The sequence below is a fragment of the Nothobranchius furzeri genome, chromosome 4, assembly GCF_043380555.1.
Source record: "Nothobranchius furzeri strain GRZ-AD chromosome 4, NfurGRZ-RIMD1, whole genome shotgun sequence".
Lineage (NCBI taxonomy): Eukaryota > Metazoa > Chordata > Actinopteri > Cyprinodontiformes > Nothobranchiidae > Nothobranchius > Nothobranchius furzeri.
This window is the reverse complement of record NC_091744.1, coordinates 55,728,760-55,751,778: the sequence shown is the minus strand read 5'-3', so window position 1 is coordinate 55,751,778 and position 23,019 is coordinate 55,728,760. Positions and strand designations below refer to the sequence as shown.

At 42.9% G+C, this 23,019-nt stretch overlaps 1 protein-coding gene across 2 annotated transcripts; it reads right to left on the bottom strand.

The window, feature by feature from the left end:
* Positions 1-5,535: 5,535 nt before the first annotated feature.
* LOC107372896 (mannose-binding protein C) lies at positions 5,536-21,759 on the bottom strand. 2 transcript variants are annotated; one of them, XM_054732838.2, is made up of 7 exons: positions 20,868-21,759; positions 18,014-18,134; positions 17,613-17,736; positions 17,217-17,388; positions 15,920-16,015; positions 15,686-15,751; positions 5,536-10,777 (listed from the first exon to the last, which is right to left on the bottom strand). In XM_054732838.2, exons 4-7 carry the CDS (start codon positions 17,371-17,373, stop codon positions 10,425-10,427), a joined length of 672 nt encoding a protein of 223 aa, XP_054588813.1. In that variant the 5' UTR covers positions 17,374-17,388; positions 17,613-17,736; positions 18,014-18,134; positions 20,868-21,759; the 3' UTR covers positions 5,536-10,424. The 2 variants fall into 2 exon arrangements, with proteins under 2 accessions (XP_054588813.1, XP_070406757.1); XM_070550656.1 differs by having other exon boundaries at positions 18,014-21,759.
* Positions 21,760-23,019: the final 1,260 nt, after the last annotated feature.

Here is a 23,019-nt window from a genome sequence, read left to right as displayed (position 1 = left end):
TTTTTCCATAACTTCATAACTTTCACTGTAGGCAGCCATTAGGGGGCAATGTCCACTTCACAATAACACAAGGTAGTAAGGGGACATCTGATCTGGGCATCTGGTCAGGATGCCTCCTGGACGCCTCCCTGTTGGGGTTTTCCCAGCACGTCCAACCGGGAGGAGGCCTAAAGGGAGATCCAGGACACATTGGAAGGACTATGTCTCTCACCTGGCCAGGGAACACCTTGGGATTCCCCCGGAAGAGCTGGCCCAAGTGGCTGGGGAGAGGAAAGTCTGGGCCTCTCGACTTAGGCTACTGCCCCCGCGATCCAACTCCAAATAAGCGGATGAAAATCGATGGATGATGGAGTAAGGGGAGAGAACCAAGGGAATTTTATGGGCAATCAAGGGTTAGGCCTGTTGCTGCATGACTCTGGACAGAACCAGGTAGACATGCCACTTCACAAATGCAGAGATCCAAGCTGGAAGTATCAGCCTTTAGTGCCACTTCTGTGCACCCAAACCAGTCCAGAACCATGAGTAAGAGCAACCTGGGATGGATGCTGAGGACCGGGTGATAATTAACATCTTGGAGGCCCACTCCTAGGTGCTCTGCCGTGGTCAGAACTAGGAGGAGGAGTGACCTGGGTCAGAAGCATGAATTGCTGCAAGAATTCATCTTCAACTGTATGTTTCAAGCCACTAGCTAAGCTAATTTATTGGGTAACTGAAGGAAAACACAGCCTTTTTGCAAACATGCACATGTCACAGCTTTCATAGGGTGGAGCCAGCCAGGAGATGATTAAGAGATGAAAACACTGGATATGGATTTGAAAAATGTTTTTATTTCATCAAAAATATTACATAATGCAGCTTTACGGACAATGCAAGTTACCTTAAAGCAGAAAAGGTTCTGTTGACCCACCAGAACCCCCTCACCAGTTCAGCTATGTCTGCAGATTCAGAGTTGTAACTCTGATGTTTGATTACAATATAGAAAGGAATGTGATCAGTAATTACTCAGTTACCACTAATTAATAATCTGTAACACTGAAACTAGCAAAGCTCTGAACATTGACTGTTAGCCTGATGATATAATTATCATTAATCACACAGAAACTCACATTTGTTTCAGAGGCACAGGGAGCCTAAGTCTCCTGTTTTCGGTCAGCTCATGGTTACCCGGAAGAACGAAAAAATTAATGCAAGTCAATGGGGCTAAATTTGGGCGATTTTAGCAGCTAAAAACGCCCAGTAGGCCCACCCACAACGCTGCTGCTGCTGTGGCTCCAATGTTTTCTTTACTGTGGGAAACGGGTAATGATGGCTCCTTGATGGGAAAAGGTTGCCGACCCCTACACCTTGTATCTGGTGTGGTAGATCTTGCCTCTGTTAATATGGTTTTCATGGCCCGTTCCTGTGCAGCCATGATGAGGGCCTCTGTGCTGTCCTTCAGGCCATCTCTTACTTTTCAAAAGACAGAGCACTAACTCATGCAGGAAGTTGGAGCATGGTGCGTGCCTCACCTAATGCATTTGTAATGTGTTTAATTAGAAAATACATAAATTCAACAATTTTGATCAAAAACATCTTGAGATGACACAGAAAGCTAATGTATTGTCCAGTCGGTGGACACATAAATTTTTTATTGTCTCATAACCTCGCTGTGACTAGGACCACTTTGATCCGATCATGGGATTTCCAGATGATTTGGGTGGTAAAGGTCAGATAAAACTTATTTGCACAGCTTGACAAATAGAAGGTGTTCTCCTTTCTTCTTCATCTTATTTTAATGCATCGCTGAATTATTGGATCAGGACTCGATATCGGCAGATAGTAAAGATCTAACGGATTTGGGTTGTGGCGACATGTGCCATTGGAACATCCCTTATTGTGACCTTCAATAACATTTCATAAAGAGGCACCAAGAACAGTTTTCAATAATAATAATAAAAAAAAAACTTCCAGGAGACATTTCATGTGCCACTTCACTTGCATTTTATTTATGCATAAGATTCAAAGCATTATCCATCCATCCATCCATTTTCATCCGCTTATCCGGAGTCGGGTCGTGGGGGCAGTAGCCTAAGGCGAGAGGCCCAGACTTCCCTCTCCCCAGCCACTTGGGCCAGCTCCTCCGAGGGAATCCCAAGGCGTTCCCTGGCCAGGTGAGAGACATAGTCCCTCCACCGTGTCCTGGGTCTACCTTTAGGTCTCCTCCCGGTTGGAGTGCCCGGAAAACCTCGCCAGGAAGGCGTCCAGGAGGCATCCTGACCAGATGCCCGAGCCACTTCAACTGGCTCCTCTTGATGTGGAGGAGCAGCGGGTCTATGCCGAGCCCCTCCCGAATGACCAAGCTTCTCACCCTATCTCTAAGGGAGAGCCCAGCCACTCTTCGGAGAAAACTCATTTCGGCCGCTTGTATCCTCGATCTCGTTCTTTTGGTCACTACCCAAAGCTCATGACCATAGGTGAGGGTAGGAACGTAGATCGACCAGTAAACCGAGAGCTTCGCCTTCTGACTCTGCTCTCTCTTCACCACGACAGACCGGTACAACACCTGCATCACTGCAGATGCAGCACCAATCCGCCTATCGATCTCATGCTCCAGTTTTCCCTCACTCGATTTAGTGGAGCTGATTCTCATCCCAGCTGCTTCACACTCGGCTGCGAACCGCTCCAGCGAAAGGTGAAGATCACGTTCTGATGAAGCCAACAGGACCACATCATCTGCAAAAAGTAGAGACCTGATCCTTAGGCCACCAAAACGGATGCCCTCCACACCTTGGCTGTGCCTAGAAATCCTGTCCATGAAGGTTATGAACAGAATTGGTGACAATTGGTGGAGTCAAACTTTCACTGGGAACGAGCCCGACTTACTGCCGGCAATGCGGACCGAGCTCTGACACCAGTCATACAGGGACCTAACAGCCCGTATCAGAGGGCCTGGTACCCCATATTCCTGTAGTACCCCCCCCCCCCCCCCACACACACACACACACACACACACACACAGGGCCCCCAGAGGGACGCGGTAAAACGCCTTCTCAAAATACACATGTAAACTGGTTGGGCAAATTCCCACGCACCCTCCAGGATCGCCCTAACCCCCAAATTCCACTACCTCCGCTCCGCTCCGCTCCGGTCCGCCCCCGCCTTCCGCAGCCGCTCGCTTCCGAACTCAATTTTACTGGTACCCGCTCTACAACGGCTCCGCTCCGGTGCGGAGACCTGAGGGGGGCAAACAAGCATGCGCGGGATTTTCGAGATCTTGCGATACAGTCCGAGCAATAAACGCGGAAGTTAGATCCAAACACCCGTTGTGCGGGAGAAGCATCGGAAATGAGCTGTTTAATCTGCCCATCATTGTGTTGAGAGATCAGCAGTGTTTGGATCAACAAAGTGTGACTACTTTGATAGTGGCAACTGTATTTATGGCTTATTTTTGTGCATTTAAACTTCAGCCGCCATTGATAGTTGTTAAAAGTTGTTAAACCTGTGCATATGAAACAAAAAACGCCTTTTGTTTAGCGATTTATTGTGAAAAACGGAAGATGTGCTTGCTCCTTTTCCTGTTGGGCCGTTGTGATTTCTGTCCTTTTACTGCGGAGGTGCTCCGGCGTCCGGCAAAAATAGGATCGATTCTATTTTTGCCGGACGTCGGAACAGAGGGCGCCGCACGGCGCCGCACTGCCGGAGCACGGCCGCAGTAGTGGAATTGCTCTGATTGACTAGAACGGGACCGATTTTGCTCCGGCGTCCGTGTCGGAGCGGAGCGCAGCGGAGCGGAGGTAGTGGAATTTGGGGGTAAGGGTATAGAGCTGGTCCATTGTTCCACGGCCAGGACGAAAAACACATTGCTCCTCCTGAATCTGAGGTTCAACAATCCGAGGGACCCTCCTCTCCAGAACCCCTGAATAGACCTTACCAGGAAGGCTCAGGAGTGTGATTCCCCTGTAGTTGGAACACACCCTGCAGTCCCCCTTTTAAAATAAGGGGACCACCACCTCGGTCTGCCAGTCCAGTGGGACTGCCCCCGATGTCCACGCGATATTGCAGAGCCGTGTTAGCCAACACAGCCCCACAACATCCAGAGCCTTAAGGAACTCCGGGCGGATCTCATCCACCCCTGGAGCCTTGCCACAGAGGAGCTTTTTAACCACCTCAGTGACCTCAGCACCAACTCAGGCTCCTTCCCCACCAGAGGGGTGGCGTTCCATGTGCCAAGAGCCAGCTTCTGTAGCCGAGGATCAGACCGCCAAAGTCCCCGCCCTTGACTACCACCCGTCACACACTGTACCCGACCCCTTTGGCCCCTCCCACGAGTGGCGAGCCCATGGGAAGGGGGGCCCACGTTTCCTCTTCGGGCTGTGCCCGGCCAGGCTCCATGGGTGAAAGCCCAGCCACCAGGCATTTGCCAACGTGCCCCACCTCCAGGCCTGGCTCCAGAGGGGGGCCCCGGTGACCCACGTCCGGGCGAGTGAACACGGTTTTCATTTATATAATTCATCATAAGAGGTCTTCGGGCTGCTCTTTGTCTGATCCCTCACCTAGGACCTGTTTGCCATGGGTGACCCTACCAGAGGCAGAAAGTCTCAGACAGCTTAGCTCCTTGGATCATTGAGACACTCAAACCCCTCCACCACGGTAAGGTGGCAGCCCAGGGAGAGGCTCAAAGCAAGACGATGTAGGCTTTCAGAGTACAGTCTCGTGATACTCTCCAGTAGCCCTTATCAGACACCACAATGCAGCTTTCTTGCTGGATGATAAAGCACCAACAACTGGTATGATAAACATAGACGCGACTCTGGCAGACGAGCTGAACACTTTCTATGCTCGCTTCGAGGCTGCAGCTAAGGACTCCAACGACGCTAGCACTAACGGCGCTAACGGCTGCAGACAGGAAGATACTGCCAACACCGAAAACATGCTCGTCATCTCCGAGCATGACGTGAGGAGAGCCTTCAAGAGAGTGAACACCAGGAAAGCAGCAGGACCAGACGGCATCCCAGGTCGTATCCTCAGAGACTGCACATACCAGCTAGCTCCTGTGTTCACTGAGATATTCAACATCTCTTTATCTCAGTCGGTGATCCCCACATGCTTTAAGGAGTCCATCATTGTTCCTGTACCGAAGAAACCCCACCCTGCTTCTCTCAATGACTATCACCCCGTAGCCCTCACCTCAGTAGTGATGAAGTGCTTCGAACGCCTGGTCAGAGACTTCATCATTTCTTCACTACCAGACACACTGGACCCACTACAGTTCGCTTACCGTCCAAATCGCTCTACAGACGATGCCATCTGTCATCTCCTCCACACATCACTCACTCACTTGGACACTAGAAGGGGGAATTATGTTAAAATGCTCTTCATCGACTACAGCTCTGCATTTAATACCATAATTCCCTCCACACTCACCACCAAACTGGAGCACCTGGGACTGAGCTCATCTATGTGCCAGTGGATCTCCAACTTCTTAACTGGCAGACCACAGGCAGTAAGGATGGGCGGACATGTCTCAGCCCCCACCACTCTCAGCACTGGAGCCCCCCAGGGGTGTGTTCTAAGCTCCCTGCTGTACTCTTTGTACACATACGACTGTGTGGCCAGTACCAGCTCCACCACCATCATTAAGTTTGCTGACAATACCGTCGTGGTGGGCCTGATCTCTGACAACAACAAGGCGGCCTACTTAAAGTAGGTCAGGAATCTGGAGACCTGGTGCAAGAGGAACAACCTCCTTCTAAACGTCAGTAAAACGAAGGAGTTGATAGTGGACTTCAATACAAAGCAGGAGAGAAACTACCAGATCCCCGTCATCAACGAGTGCCCAGTGGAGAGAGTGAGCATCTTCAAATACCTCGGTGTTCACATCACGCAGGACCTGTCATGGTCCTGTCACATCAACAGCGTGGTGAAAAAGGCCCGGCAGCGTCTCTACTACCTCAGACGCTTGAGAGACTTCCGACTGCCCCCCAGGGTGCTCAGGAACTTCTACTCGTGCACCATGGAGAGCATACTGACGGGGAACATCATAACCTGGTTCGGGAACAGCACCATGCAGGACAGACGAGCTCTACAGAGGGTTATACGATCAGCTGAGCGCACCATCCGCTCCGAGCTCCCTGACCTGCTCTCGATCTACAGCAGGCGGTGCTGGACCAAGGCCAGGAAGATCGTGAAGGACCTCAGCCATCCAAATAACAGACTATTCTCTCTGTTGAGGTCAGGAAAGCGATTCCGCTCCCTGAAGACCAACATAGAGAGGCTGAGGAGGAGTTTCTTCCCACAGGCGATACGATCTTTAAACCACACCATCACATAGTAAGTGCCCACACATATGGTTCTCACACACACTGAACAGTCTGGAATTTGCTTAAGCACAATTGCACTACAAAGTCACTAAAATGTGGTTTGCACAACTCTGGACATTATATATATACATTTTTTCATTTCCATTTAATACTTGTTCAGCCGCTGTTTTGTATAGATATTTTTATTTCTTCATACATTCTTATACATTTACATACTGTGTATTTTGTTGTACAGTTACTTTATTCTCAACTTCAACTTATATATATTTTATCTTATTACTTCCCAGCTAAATTTACCTTTTATTCTAATTTGTATTGTATTGTGTATTTTGTTGTAAAGCTATTCTATTATTCAACTTTAATTCAGATATATTTTACCTTACTCTTTCCCAGTTAAATTTACCCTACATTTTAATTCGTGGTGTACAGTTTTTTATTTTCAACTCTTAGGTCATGAGCAGTTGTGTAAGGCATTTCACTGCATTCCGTACTGTGTATGACTGTGTATGTGACAAATAAAATTTGAAATTACTTATATGTTTTGCACAAAAGAGGGCAGTGTTACGTCAAAAGTAATCGGTATGGTCATCTTGCCTCCTGGTAGAGAGATTTGATTCGTGTAAACCAGACAGATGGTTCCTTTGCTTTGCTTCAGTTTGTTTGCTCAGTGTTTGGCAACCACAGAGATGCTTCTGGTATGTATCTTTACTTATTAAACAAAAAATAAATAAAGTTATAAAATAAATGTAAGCTTATTTGTGCTGCATCTCCAAAGGGAATTAAAGTTTAAAAAAATGTACAACTAAAGTCTATTATGTCTAATCTGTCTGCTAATGTCTGTAAATGTGCTAATTATATGAATTTGTTTGCTTAAGGTTATCAACCTATTACTCACCAGTAAAGAAAAGAAACGAAACAGACGAAATGAGTGGAGTTGTCCAACATCCTCTGTTGGGGCCACGCCTAGAGTTTGGGTAACGAGAAGATAACTCGACAATGGGACTTATGGCTCTTTGAAAGGAGCCATAGATTACTCTGTCATTTAACTCAAAGACCCGTATTAAAGAATCATCCCTTTTAATGAAGCAGAGCCATGAAAGCAGGGAGAAGAGTAACGTGTCCCCCGGTGTCCGTGAAAGCAGGGTTGAAGGGGGTTTACTGGAAGACCAGATTAACTGTTCTCTACAAGGGCTCGGCTCTCATTGTTGGCTCTGAAAACTCGTTTAAAAGATTTGATTTGTTTGTGAATGTCACATCACTAGTTGTCACAGGGCTAGCCATGCAATGCTAGCTTAGTGAACTGGACCAAATTCTTGCCTTGCAAGGTTTGGTCTTGGAACCTCTGCAGACCCTAGTAGCATTTTGGCTGGCCAGTCGCAGCTCTCTACAAGGGTTTCAAAAACACAGAGAGCTGTGATTGGTCCACAATGTTGGGCTAATTACAGTGCTCTATCTGCTTTATGGACCAATCACAGCACTCTATGCGCTTTGTAGGTGTAGCATCACAAAATGGTCTGATTTTAAGACTCACAGGTCAGATCCACAGCCTGGGTCACCTTGCCCTGGCTGCTACTCCAATCTCCGATAGTCCTTCACAGGAGACTTAAGGTCTACTACCACTCCTTCAATCTGCAGCTGTCTGCTTATCTGACTGCTATTCCATCCACAGCAAGATGAGGATATTTCAAGATTTAAAATAATCATTTAAATAAACTCTTTTTACTACTAATCATCAAGGTTCATTATAACTGTGTTTAATTACTGAAATGAATTGTTATTCTTTGGTTAATAATTGTTTATGATAATCAGTAATGTCAACTATGACAAGTAATCATGTGCACTTATATGTAACGGAATGAAAAGACAGTTTTTTCCCCTCCTCTGCACAAGACTAGTCTGCATGAGATATGGTCTCAAGGTCTCATGCATTCCTTCTAACCTGCTTATTTTCAGCTCAACAGAAGAATGGAGAATGAACTCTTTTCTTTTAATTAATCAAAGAACTCTATTTTAATAAAGCTAATCCATCAAAGTGTTAGTCAATGAATAAGATGTGACCGATCTGTGAAATCAAAATATTTATTACTTTATTATAATCCTATAGAATATAAAGATACTGTGACTTTAAGTGTTCCAACAGGACTCATTTCACGTAGCGTTAAAAAGACATAACACATTACTTTCACTGAGCCAATCAGAATCTTACAGATCTGACGGAGGCGTGCTTCTGACGGTGTTTGGTAATTTTCATTCGACAATAAACCATAACATCCGAAGTATAAAGCTATGCCACGTCATCTCTAATGCCAGTTCAAAGCGTTCCAGAGAAAGTGACGGAGTGGCCAATCCTGAACTACAACTCTTTAACCGAAAGAACCAACGACAAGCTGAAAAATTTGTTGCTATTCCAACTGCTGCAACAGTTCCTTTCAGAATAAAAACTGAACCATCAAGACCCAGGCTTGGGTCTCACCAGACGCCAACAAATTGTCGCGACCCGGACGTATCCCAGGACGGGTGGTCGGTTGCCGTGGATTCTTCTACATGCTCCGGCTCCATAAGGTCAAGCTGGACCTATACACCTCCTGATCTAGACGGGGACTTCCGCTCAGGGCATGTAGCCCGGCAAATGGTGTCTCATGTGTTTATGAACCTCCTAACCAAAGCTTTATGTGAAGACATCACCTTCAGTTCCCGTCAGAACAAATCGCTTCTTCGGATTTGCTGGTTCTGATTAACATCACACGTCATCCATCCACCGTCTCGTCCACCTTAGTTACACCATACATTTAGTTTTAAAGTCAGTCTAGTTTAATTTGTTAGTAATAAAATTCTTAACTTTTAAACTTGACTCTCTCTCTTCTGTTGTCTCTGATTGAATATGAAGCGGTTATCTAATCCCTGCAATAAAAAGATCCAATCTTCTGTTTTAAATAACTCACAGATCCGTAAGGTGGATTTCATATTTCCTATGGAACCCCACGCCTTATGGCTCATTAAATAACACATAATCTAATTCATTACATGTACACAGAAACACAGGTCACAGTAACTAGGTTAAAGGTAATTTGCACTCACATGATCTTTTCGCATAACACCAGAACCTTCTATCTTCAGGGAGGCGTGTTTCTGAAGGTTTGTTAAAACCTTCCTTCTACATGTCAGGACCTGATACGTTGGAATATGGAAGTAACCATCTTATAAAACAGAACTCTGGTCATTTGCGAGTGAGTTCTAGAGAAGTTGGGACGGCTGCCCACACTCTTTAACCAACAAAGCAATTTCTGTCATGCTGGCAGAGTTGCCCCTACACAACAAAATGACACCTGCTGAACAAGCTGATGCTACGAGATGAATGCTCTTTTATTAAGAACAATTTAGCTTATTCGCAAACCAAATTCTTTTTCAACCAGAACACGTCCTTTCTTTCAAGATACACGTTCTGAGACATTGCATTCACCCGCAAACAAAACACATTTCACCTTAGATTCATCCAAACACAGGGTTGCTTTTTAATACCAAAGCTTTTATAAATTGTCTTTTATGAATTGTCTTTTTAAAGTGGCATGTTTAAATTGTTTAGTAATAAATTTCTTAACCTTTTTAAACTTGACTCTTTCTTAAAATAAACAGAGTGGGTGTATACTGATCACTGAACAAGCAAAGATCTTTAGATCTTTTGAATTAACAAATAACTTTTGCTATTAAATTAAATCTTTAAATAAATATTAAACATTATAATCTTTTGAGTAAATATAGAACAGGCAAGTTGGTGTATGAATTTCTATCTATTATTTATATATATATATATATATATATATATATATATATATAGGTGTGTGCTGGTGAAGGTTCAGTAGATGAGAGTAGACTAAAGAGCTCCCAGTCCTTGTGATGTTGTTGGACGTCACCTCCAAGAGAGGGACTGGACCAAACTTTGTTAGAACTTTCATTGGATTTACATGACACAGACATAAATTCAGTCTTCAATGTGTCAATTATGTTAATTTTCTGCAGGAACTTCAAAGCTACATTAAGAGAATCACTGATATGAAAGCAGTCAGATAAAAGTTGCTAAATAATCTTTTTGGCTTTTTAAGCAACAACATGCCAGATTACATCTTTCTATATCTGACAGACGATGTAGGCGTTCAGAGAACAGTCTCGTGACACTCTCCAGTAGCCCTTATCAGACACCACGATGCAGCTTTCTTGCTGGATGGGTTCATCTGGCTGTCCTTCTGCCCATTTGGTGAACTTCAGAGATTCGCTCTCTAACCTTTCTCTGTTGATCCAGGCTGTTTGATCAGCTTCACCAATCAGCTGAGTCAGCTTGTTGTTCTCCTCTCCACTCTGGGGCAGGACCAGCTCTACTCCTTGTTGGGAGCAGAACTCAGAGGCCTTCTGAAAGGAGCCTCTCTCCTTGTTGGACACCAAGTATTTCTGACCAACCTTCCTCACAAAGTGAAAGGTAACCGCTGGAAAATGGGAGAAATGGTACAGGGAATTAGAAAAAATTATACACTGTGTGCATTTATTACTTTGTATGTATTTGAGTTATTCTTGGTACATGGATTCAGTTCTGTCTTTAGGGTCCCTTCACAGGATGAACATCTTAGAATGGTGTAAAAGAAACCAGCAAGAAAATGTGTTTATTATACTTGTTGATGTTCTCACTCCCTGTGAATAGTCTGCTACAGTTTATTATATAGTTGATTTTTTTATTTGGGGAATTCATTCAATTTCAATCTTAAGTATATTTTGCTTTTTTATTTTCACTTCACAGTATTTTATTCTTTAGACTTTGTTCACGTCACTCTTAATTGATACTGCTTTGTTGCTGTTACACTAACATTTCCCCACTGAGGGACAATAAAGAAAATTGTTCACATGGTTAATGTGAGATTGGAATGAAAGTGTACCATCAAGTATGACACCAAGATTTTTACCTGTAAAGATGGGTGAACTGTGGCGTCATCAATATTGATAGAGAAATTGGGAGAATTTTTTAAAACTGAAGCAGTGCCAATGAGTAAGAGTTCCGTTTTATTGCTGCTTAGTTTAATTAGATTCTGAGAGAGCCAAGATCTAATTTCTGATAGACAGTTAGAGAGGGAGATTGGTGGAAGGGATGCATTTGGATTGGAGGAAATGTACAGCTGGGTGTCATCAGTACAACAGTGAAAATCAACGTTGTATTTGCGGAAAATGTAACCAAGGGGGAGCAAATAGATGATAGATAAGAGAGGGCCTAGAACTGAGCCTTGGGGAACTCCTGCAGTAACCGGGGAAGGACTAGAAGAGTGAGATTGAATTTGAATGAACTGAGTACGATCCGATATGTATGAGGTGAACCAGGCTAGGGATGTGTGACTAATGCCGATAGATGCTAATCTTTTGAGAAGTATGCTGTGAGAAATGGTGTCAAATGCAGCACTTCGATCTAGTAAAACCAGAATGGAGAGATGGCCAGAGTCTGCTGCCATTAGTAGATCATTTGTGATTTTTACTAGTGCTGTCTCTGTGCTGTGTTGTGGTCTGAAACCAGGTTGGAATTGTTCATATAGTTATGAGAATTGAGATATGAGTGAAGCTGAGAAGCAACAACTTTTTCAAGGATTTTGGAAATAAATGGTAATTTAGATATTGGACGAAGATTATCAAAGTTGGTGGGATCCGCACCGGACTTTCTGAGAATCGGAGTGATACAGGCAGTTTTTAATGCTGCAGGAACAACTCCGGTAATGAGGGAAGAGGAAATGATGGAGGATATGAGAGGAGCCAATGATGGAAGACATACTTTAAGTAGCACTGTGGGGAGAGGGTCAAGCTGACAGGTGGATGATTTGGATTCCCTGATTAAATATGACATCTCAGTTAAAGAGGGGAGACTGAAACTTGAAAATAAATGACTTGGAGTTGTCAGGATGGGTTCAACTTCTGAAACAGGATCTCTAGTAGCATGGAGTTGTTGGTGAATATTTGAGATTTTGGACGTGAAGAAGGACATGAGGGAGTTGCAATAGTCAGAGGACACCATACTGTTAAGCAAAAAATCAGGAGGCTTTGTAATTTTAGAGAACAGAGAAAAAAGGGTCTTGGAGTTACCTTCACTCGAGCTGATTAAATTAGAATAGTAAACCGATTTAGCTGTGTGAATGGAGTCTTTATAATGCAATAAGTGATTCTTATATAGATCTTTATGGATAGTGAGGCCGGTTTTCTTAGACAAACGTTCCAATCTGTGTCCTTCGGATTTAAGACAGTGAAGGTCGTAGTTAAACCAAGGTGCTGAGCAGTTAAATGAGACAGATCTTTGCCTAATTGGGGCAAAAGTATTGAGAATGTTATTTAGATTAAAATTATAGTTAAAAACAAGATCCTCAGGAGATGAGGTAATGTGAGCAGGCTGTAGATCAGATATTGCAGTGGAGAATGCATCAAGATTTCTATTGTTGATTTTTCTAAAAGCAATAATGCGAGCAATAAGGGTTTTAGAGGCCTTTATAGTTACATTAAACGTGATTAGCTTATGATCTGAAAGAGGAAAAGAACTGGCTATGCATTGGGCTGGGGTAATACCCGAACAGCAGACCAGATCCAGAATATGGCCTTTGGAGTGAGTGGGGAAGCTGATATGCTGTTTGAGTCCAAAACTATCTAAACAGGAAGTAAAGTCTCTGGTAAGAAGATTGTTTTCATCCATGTGAATGTTAAAATCACCAGTGATTATCAGACTGGGAGAGAGTATGCAAAGGTCAGTGAGGAGAGCAGTAAAGTCATTTAAGATGTCCTCATTCGGCTTTGGTGGGCGGTAGACAGTACATATGATGGTAGGAGTGGATCCAGGGAGTTGTAATGCGCTGTATTCAAATGAGTGGAAGGATGGAGCAGAGACTGGAGAGACTTTCCACTGCTCCCGGTGAATTATCGCGAGACTTCCACCCCTCCCTGACTCCCGAGGTTTACAGACGTAAACTAACTCGGGCGGAGTGGAGTTATTGAGTGAAATAAAGTCATTATTAGGGTGTTGCCAAGTTTCATTCAAGCAGAGAAAGTCAAGTTTATGGTCAGAAAGGAGATCATGGACGAGATGCCCTTTTCCCGTAAGAGAGCGAATGTTCAGTAGGCTGAAGTTGATGGTGGAGTTGCCATGTTTGATCGTATGATCAGCCGACCTGGCTAGGTGGGCTAGCATGTGGTGGTTGGCAGTTCGGGTCATTGTATAGGAAGGACAGCGGGTTTTGGACCAGAAGGAGGTGACTGTGCCAGAATCTTGGACACAGAAACCTCGTTGGGATCTTGCAGCGTGGCTGGAAGGCGATGTCTTAATGGAGGAACCGGCAGGAAAAAGCGCAGCCATAAAAGTTCGTTAGCAGAATATTGAAGAATAGTCACTGGGTAGTGGACGATGGACAAGACGACCCAGATGAGCACGGACCACACCCATAAGCCGTGGATCCACATCTTTGTTTGACTGTTGAGGCTGAGCGAGCGTGTTTAAGCCCCTCAGACAGGTAGTTTTTTCAGTCAGACGGGAAGGTTTCGAAAAGGTTCAAATAACAGTTCAGGAAGACCTCCAAAATAGCACAAAATAGCGTAAAAATGTATAAAAGAAACGTAAAAACAACTAACAACCTGAGAGCACTGGCATCCAGACGCGCCAGTGTTCACTCACCAGGAGACGAGGTGAACAATGAACATATATGCAACAAACACATATGCAACGAACAGATATGCAACGAACACATATGCAACTAACACATATGCAATGAACACATATGCAACAAACACATATGCAATGAACACATATGCAATGAACACATATGCAACTAACACATATGCAACGAACACATATGCAACAAACACATATGCAATGAAAACATATGCAACGAACAGATATGCAACGAACACATATGCAACAAACAGATATGCAATGAACACATATGCAACGAACAGATATGCAATGAACACATATGCAATGAACACATATGCAACAAACACATATGCAACAAACACATATGCAATGAACAGATATGCAACGAACACATATGCAACAAACACATATGCAATGAACACATATGCAACGAACAGATATGCAATGAACACATATGCAATGAACACATATGCAACAAACACATATGCAATGAACACATATGCAACGAACACATATGCAACAAACAGATATGCAATGAACACATATGCAACAAACAGATATGCAATGAACACATATGCAATGAACACATATGCAACTAACACATATGCAACGAACACATATGCAACAAGCACATATGCAACGAACACATATGCAACAAACACATATGCAATGAACACATATGCAACTAACACATATGAACATCTACATATGCAACAAACACATATGCAATGAACACATATGAACATCTACATATGCAACAAACACATATGAAATGAACACATATGCAATGAACACATTTGAACATCTACATATGCAATGAACACATGTGCAACAAACACATATGCAATGAACGCATATGCAACAAACAGATATGCAATGAACACATATGCAACTAACACATACGAACATCTACATATGCAACAAACACATATGCAATGAACACATATGCAACGAACACATATGCAATGAACACATATGCAACTAACACATATGAACATCTACATATGCAACAAACACATATGAAATGAACACATATGCAATGAACACATATGAACATCTACATATGCAACAAACACATATGAAATGAACACATATGCAATGAACACATTTGAACATCTACATATGCAATGAACACATGTGCAACAAACACATATGCAATGAACACATATGCAACGAACACATATGCAATGAACACATATGAACATCTACATATGCAATGAACACATGTGCAACAAACACGTATGCAATGAACACATATGCAACAAACACATATGCAATTAACACATATGCAACATCTACATATGCAATGAACACATGCACCAAACACATATGCAACAAACACATATGTAATGAACACATATGCAACAAACACATATGCAATGAACACATAAGCAACATTTACATATGCAATGAACACATGCAACAAACACATATGCAACAAACACATATCTAACGAACACATATGCATGTAACGCATATGCATAAAGCATCAACATAAAGCAACAACATCCATACATATGACATGTGCTTTTTTTTGAGACAAATGGAACTCCATACCAAAGACCCTTCCGAAGGAGGGACTAGAGAGTGATTTGTGATTTGAGAAGTTTGAGAAAGCTCATCGGATGAGTTGGAAAATGATTTTGAAAACCTTTAGTCTGAACCTACTAGGATTTATTGTGCTGTAATAAGTCAGCATTCACTGATAATCACTGATTCACATACATACCCAATTCTAGCTTTGTGGTCATCTTCATTAACAATTCAACATCCTGTCCAACCGAACCAAAGAGATCTGGATAAAGTAGAATAAGTTCAGTATCAAAGTTCACTTAATTGTACCTGGCAATTTTTTTCTCCTTTCCATTTAGCATTTCTGCTGCTGCATGATGACTTACAGGAAGTAAATTTTTTCCCATCATTTACTGAACACATGTATGTGGCTTGCTGAAACAATAATCACCTCGTCCACAAATCAGAACAGGTCCAGGTGGTCCAGGTGGTCCACGTGGTCCAGCTGGTCCAGATAGTCCACGTTCCCCTGGAAATCCTCTTCGTTCTTCACGTGTCGAAAAAAGAAACTGCTTCATTTGGCTGGCAGGCTTAAGAGTTTCAAAACATCTGACTGCAATGACCTTCCATACTGTCAATAGATATCACACACACACACACACACACACACACACACACACACACACACACACACACACACACACACACACATACACTAAACCAGCTCATTGCATTACATATGGTGAACTGTGAGACTAGCTGTGGCGGTGTGTGGTGGGCAGAAGGGGTGGGGTTGGAGCAAGTCCTCCAGTATGAGGTTCCGAATGTGCCAAAAATGTGTCTATGTATTTCTGTGCGTGTCTACGTATTTGTACGCACACTGCACTGCGTTGCTGTAATGTGTGTCTATGTATTTATGTGCGTGTCTATGTATTTGTACGCTCACTGCACTGCATTGCTGTAATGTTATGCTCTTTCTCAGTCTGTCGTTACCCTCTGTCGACACCTGCTGTTGTCTCTGACAGAGGGTAACGACAGACTAAGACGACAACATGTGACAACAAGGCTGGAGAACAAAATAAGACATATCAGATAAAAGCAACTCCTGACAAGTTATAGCAACAGACCAGACAACATCACGTGACAAACGCCCGAACATTAAAAGACGGGATCACGTGTCACAGGGTAACGACAAACAACGTGTTGACAGAGAGTAACGACAGACTGAGACAACAGCATGTGACAACAGCACGTGTCGACAGAGAGTAACGACACACTCGGAACCTCATAAAATACGACACACATTACAGCAACGCAGTGCAGTGTGCGTACAAATACATAGACACGCACAGAAATACATAGACACACATTACAGCAACGCAGTGCAGTGTGCGTACAAATACATAGACATGCACAGAAATACATAGACACATTTTTGGCACATTCGGAACCTCATACTCCAGTGCACACTGGCCATGATCAGTTGCTGCAGGTGTGAGAGACATCAGCGACGTGTGTGTGTGTGTGTGTGTGTGTGTGTGTGTGTGTGTGTGTGTGTGTGTGTGTGTGTGTGTGTGTGTGTTTGTATGTGTGTGTGTGTGTGTGTGTGTGTGTGTGTGTGTGTGTGTGTGTGTGTGTGTGTGTGTGTGTGTGTGTGTACCCCGTCTGTAACGGCTATGTTACACTAGCCTATAAGTAATGACCTCCTGATTCAACCTGAGATTCTGCTCTGGAAGAAGATGTGTGACCTGCATGTCCAGCTGATCCAGATGGTCGAGATGGTTTAGGTTGTGCTGGTGGTCCAAAACCTCCATCTTCATAATCAGCCCAAGAAGTTGTATGGACCAGACTGAAGATGGTAGAAGCCATCAGGCCAACAACCAAAAAGGGAAGACTGAGTGTCATCTTCTCAAATGCTGTCTGAATTTCGGTTGAAATAGAAGAAAAGCGTTGACAGAGCTAGTTTACATGACAATTTTCATAAAACCTGATGAAAATAAATTGTTCCTGGTAGTAAATCATGTTTCCAGTCATTTCTACTTCATTACCCGTGTAACTGACAAAGATCAGAAAGATTATCACATTTAAAAACTCAAAAGAGATCTGGAGTTAAATTTAACATGTAATGACAAAAAGAAACTCACCACAGGAACTAAAGTGACTCCAGAGTTTGTTTCTCGTGGTGCTCCCAAACACAAGTGAAGATGAAAATGGTTTGAGGTCAGATTTATCAGAGATCCAGCTCAGAGCAAGAAAACGTACTGTGGTCTGAGAAAAAACATACGTATCACTTTTTGTAACAACACTAAATACAAATATGTTGTAAACTCTGCAATCTCTTGGTCTCCAGCTGTGGGAAACAACTTTTTAAACTCTAGGCTGCAACTGGTTATCAATTAAATTGGGTTTTGGTGTAATAGGGAGAGTGGCCCAATCACGGGCCTCGGTAGGCAATGTGTCAAAGCATCCCTGGGCAATAGTGAAATCCAAAAGTTGGCCCCCTGGGCTGTCAAGATCATGAACAAAGGACTGAGATTATGCTGACCTGAAGACAGATGGGATGTCAAAAGTCATGATCTGTTTCTTCATCAGCTTCCAGATGCTCCACACACCCTCTGTTCACTCAGCTCTATTCAGCCCACCTGAGCCACACCTGGTTGTTTCACCTGTGCACAGTTCTACATATCATATTTGATTATCTACTGCAGAGGCGCCAACATAATCAAATGAATGGTCCTTGCAGGCCACCAAAATGTGGTTATTTTTGTAAATTAAAATGCAAAAGACAAAACTTTCAAATGGAATTTCAAATGTTGTACTCCTCACAATAGGTCCAACAGGTGCAATTTAGTAAAAATCTGAATACAGTATAACTGTGTTACAATGTAAATGTGGTTGGGGGCCACACAAAACCGCTCTGAAACTGCTGCGCTGTGGACATGTCTGATTTACGGCCTTTGGCTTGTAGGGATCGAGCCTTCTGCCAATTTCTTATTTTGCATCCAAATTTCTCACCGTAGTCATGTCTGTGGGGTTTTCATTTTTCTAATGTGTCAGCGTTTTTTGTTATGGCTTTTTACCAGCCAGCAAGGGCGTCAGTTTGTTTTCAGAATTGCTGGGGACAATAACCATACACTTGAGTGGGGCTTAAAAATTGCTGGGGACAATATAGGCTAGCACAGGGGTCGGCGGCTCTGTAGCCGCATGCGGCTCTTCCATCCATCTGATGCTCTGTGCTTGTAAAATAATGAATGGATATTTAAATAAAAAGCTTTATATTTTACTGCATTAATTTTACATCTGTATGCTAATTCTAAATGTAAAGATTGTCTGCGTAAACTTGAACAGGTCAACCCGGTCTTACTGTGAGACCGGGTTGACGCGTCACGCTTGTGCGTAATCATATGCGCTTCCTGAGCTGGAGGATGTCAGATTCTGGGATTCTCCTCAGACGGCTCCTGGATGCGTCGCCACATTGGAGACAGGAACAAGCACTATTCAGCCAAAGTTTCATAATCAGGGAACATTTTCTAAGTGACAAGTCTCTCTGAGAGACAGGGTTTGGAAAACTCTCGCTTCAGTGGGAGGAACCTTCCACATGCGCTCTGGTTCTGAGAGCCTGAATTTGTATTCTGAACAGTCTAAACATGTTTTTAAAAGAAACGTATGACAAAAGTGGTACCTGCTCAGTAAAACCACCAACAGGGTGAAAAATATCAAAATATTGTAGGCAGAGACGGACTACAACTTCTGGATCATTTTTATATAAATTGTTTTATTGATTATCTTCTTATGAAAGATAACTTTGACCTGCACGAGCGACCAGGCGCGTTGCAAGATTTTCAAAAGTGTGGGAGATGTTGTCTGTGCCTAAAATAATTTGATGTTATTCATCTTGTTAGTTTAATTTCCACAATAGCGGAGCAGGTGCGAATTTTAGACGTGTCACGCATGTCTCCGTTTTAAACATGTTTAAACTGTTCAGAATACAAATCCAGGCTCTGTCTCGTTAGATTGGTGTAACTAAAGTTTGTACTGAATGAAACTTTACATTAAACCATGTTGAAAAGAAAAGGATCCGATTAAATCGTTTCCCCTCATTTACAGTCACGACGTACAGCGCAGTGCGCGTGGCTCTGGGGTTAATCAAGTTTAGTTGTTTCTCTTTGCAACAATCTTCACAAGAAGGCAAAACAGTTAAATGGCAGGTTATAGATATTTATATTGGACTTTTATTTTGACGGATAAACTCAAGGATGCTGGCTGTTTTGAAAGAATTACCCCGACGCACACTGATGCGCATGGATGAGCTTGGAAAAATGTTCTTTTTATGAAATTATTAAACTTTGGCTGAACAGCGCTTTTTCCCGTCTCTGGATGCGTCATGCGCAGTGTTGGGAACGTTACTTTAAAAAAGTAATTAGTTATAGTTACTGATTACTTTGTCAAAAAAGTAACTCAGTTACTAACTGTGTTACAAGATCATAAAAGTAACTAATTACCAACAAAAGTAACTACGTAGTTACTTTTTTCATTAAAGCATGCAAGAATTACTACAATAGTAAAATATAAATGACTAATGACTGAACATAATAAAATGTATGTCCAAATGTTTTATACCTGAATAATTTAAACAAATAAGCACTTAACAGGAGGAACTACTAATAGGAACATTACACTAATCTAGACTATTAAAAGGTCACTGTGTGATATTTAACAAAAACCCAATCAGCTAAAATTTAAAATTGCAAATAGAAACACCTGTAAAGGTTCCCGAGCCTTTAAATGGTCTCTCAGTCTAGTTAAATTACAGAAATAAATGTAATTTTGCACAGCATTCTAATTTCTACAGCTTCACATAATTGTGTCTTTTTAGTAGCATTTCTGTTGCTACTAGTAACGGTTAAATAAATAAATAAATATCCTTTAAAATGACACTAGAAGAGGCACAAGCCTGATGGAGGACTTAAATGTACTAACATGGGTCAGACCCAAACACAGAAGAGCTGAAGCTGGGTGGTAAACACACACAGGTAGTTCTGATAACACCTGAGCTCCATGTCGTTTGAGACTGATGCATCAGTGTTACAGCGGGACTAGAGACACGATCAGGAACAGGTTACAGCTGGATGATCTAGGAAGGTAGAAGATCTGGACGTCTGAGCGGTGAACAGGTGAGCGGACCTTCGGGACGTCCCGCTGTCACGCTAAGGGCACGGCTGCAGACCCGCAGATTCGCTGCTGCAGCAACAAATCTGCGGGTCTGCAGCCGTAGATATTCATCACGTCTTCCTCGTTCTTCACGGGCCATGATGCTCTTAAACATCTGCCTCTTTAGCTCCTGATCAGCTGACGACAGCTTCAACACACCGCACTGCTTAACGCACGCATTTCCTTACCAGTAACAGGAACAACGTTTTGATAGAAGACGTAATTAATTAGTTTGCTTGTTACAGAAAGACATATTTTTTATTAACGCGGTTATTTTAAACGGAGTTATTCCCGTTGTGTCTACAGAATGCAGCAACTGAGACCGTGAGGGTCTCCGCCCACCCGGCCAATCATCATCGTGTTTGTAAGTGCGTTACCGACACCTCTCTCTCCCTGGCTGCAGCTGAAGTGTGGCGGTCGGAAAGCCTCACACTGCTGCTCAACGTTCGACAAGCACATAGTAACGCACAACGTTCTGTCCCCAGTAACGGTAACGGCGTTGCAACGGTGGGAAAAGTAATTAATTAGATTATTCCGTTACCTATAAAAGAACGCCGTTAGAAACGCCGTTATACTTAAACGGCGTTACTCCTAACACTGGTCATGCGTGTCCATATTATAATATGGAGACGCATGACGCATCTAGTCTGAGACAGAATAGCAGTGCAGAAAGCACCTGTAGAGACATTTGATCACGCACAAAGTTTATGTGGAGCAGAAGCGGTCGGGCCACGACAGGTGAAACGTTCCTAGCCTACATGAAGTGAAACTGTTTAATTGTAACATTAATATGTTACTGGACATGCTGGTCTGGTTGGTTAGACCAGCGTTGGAAGTGGAAAACACACACACACACACACACACACACACACACACACACACACACACACACACACACACACACACACACACACACACCAATTAAAATAATGCTGATAGCATGGACTAGAAGACAGGTGATGGTTTTATTTAAATGATGATCAGGCTGCTGTAAAATCTAATCTCAATCCACATCCAGACAGAATGATCAGGGCCGGCTTTGTCGACAGGCGACACAGGCGGCCGCCTGCGCCATCTGATGGATAGGGCGCAAAATTTCAAAAAAAAAAAAAAAAAAAAAGTTCATTAAATTCATGTTTGTTATATGAAATGCGCTCTCTACATACTCAAAATACCCCTTTGAAATGACATGAAATTAGAACATCAATATTTAAATTCTAATGATCTGGCTGCATTTCGAGCTCCCACTTGAGCCACCGCTCCGATACATTTGACCGTTAAGGTTGTCATACATCACGTGTGTGGGTGGCACTTTAGAAGGACATCCTGTTGTCGTCGTGTTTTATCGTTTGATATTTTACGATGAAATGAACACCTAAGCCATCGGGATCAGCATTCCAAAAGCGAAGGAAGGAAGAAGAATAAAAACGGGCCCAAAGCAGAGGTATGTAGACTTTATAAGTTTTGCAAAGGAACTTTTTGCGTTAGCATTGTAGCTAACTGCCTCTCCTGCCACGCACGGTCCACGGATGGACCCTCGCTAGCTGTTTACACACACAATACAGTATCTGTAACTTTAACCCATTCATTTTACTTTTGAATCGTCGTGTCCAGATGCAGTGAGACAATGTTGACTCTCACTGTGATGATGAAGAATGTAAGATTTTTTTTACTGGTTTTTGGAGCTTGATTGCAGCCTTTTATGAACGTTGTTTCAAGTTTTAAGTACGCATACAATATGAATTTTATATTTGTATATCAGAAGAACGTTAGGTGTGGGTGTAGCAAATTTTCAACTTTGTCCGAAACATCGGGCGGGCGGCGCCGCCGCGGCCTTGGCGGGGACTCCCCCGCTGCCTCCGGGCCCGGCGGGGAGTGAGAACTTATGCCGTCTCTTTCTTGTTTATGCTGCAGCGTCTTCATCCAGGCATCACGCAGCAGCAGCACATTTACTGAGCTACAATCTCAGCATCTAGAACCAGGTGAGTAAGTTACTTGTTAGGCTATTTGTAATCAGCAGTAGAAACGGGCTTTTTCAAATTAAACGGCTTATCACATATATCGATATGCAAAATTAATTTATTTAAATCCACACCAGACACTTGTTTTTGGCACAATCAGTGCAGCATTGATTTAGCATTGACAATATTAAATAATCTCAACATACACATCTGAAATTGCCTCCTTAAGATGTTGTTGCCAGTTAGGCTGTAAATTTGTAAAAAAGGATGGACGTTAGTTTTTGTGACATTAGTGAGTCATCTTCAAGGTATAAAGGTTTATGCCCTGAAGAAGGTCGTACCGAAATGTGTCGGTGTTTCCTTGTTTAATAAATGAAAA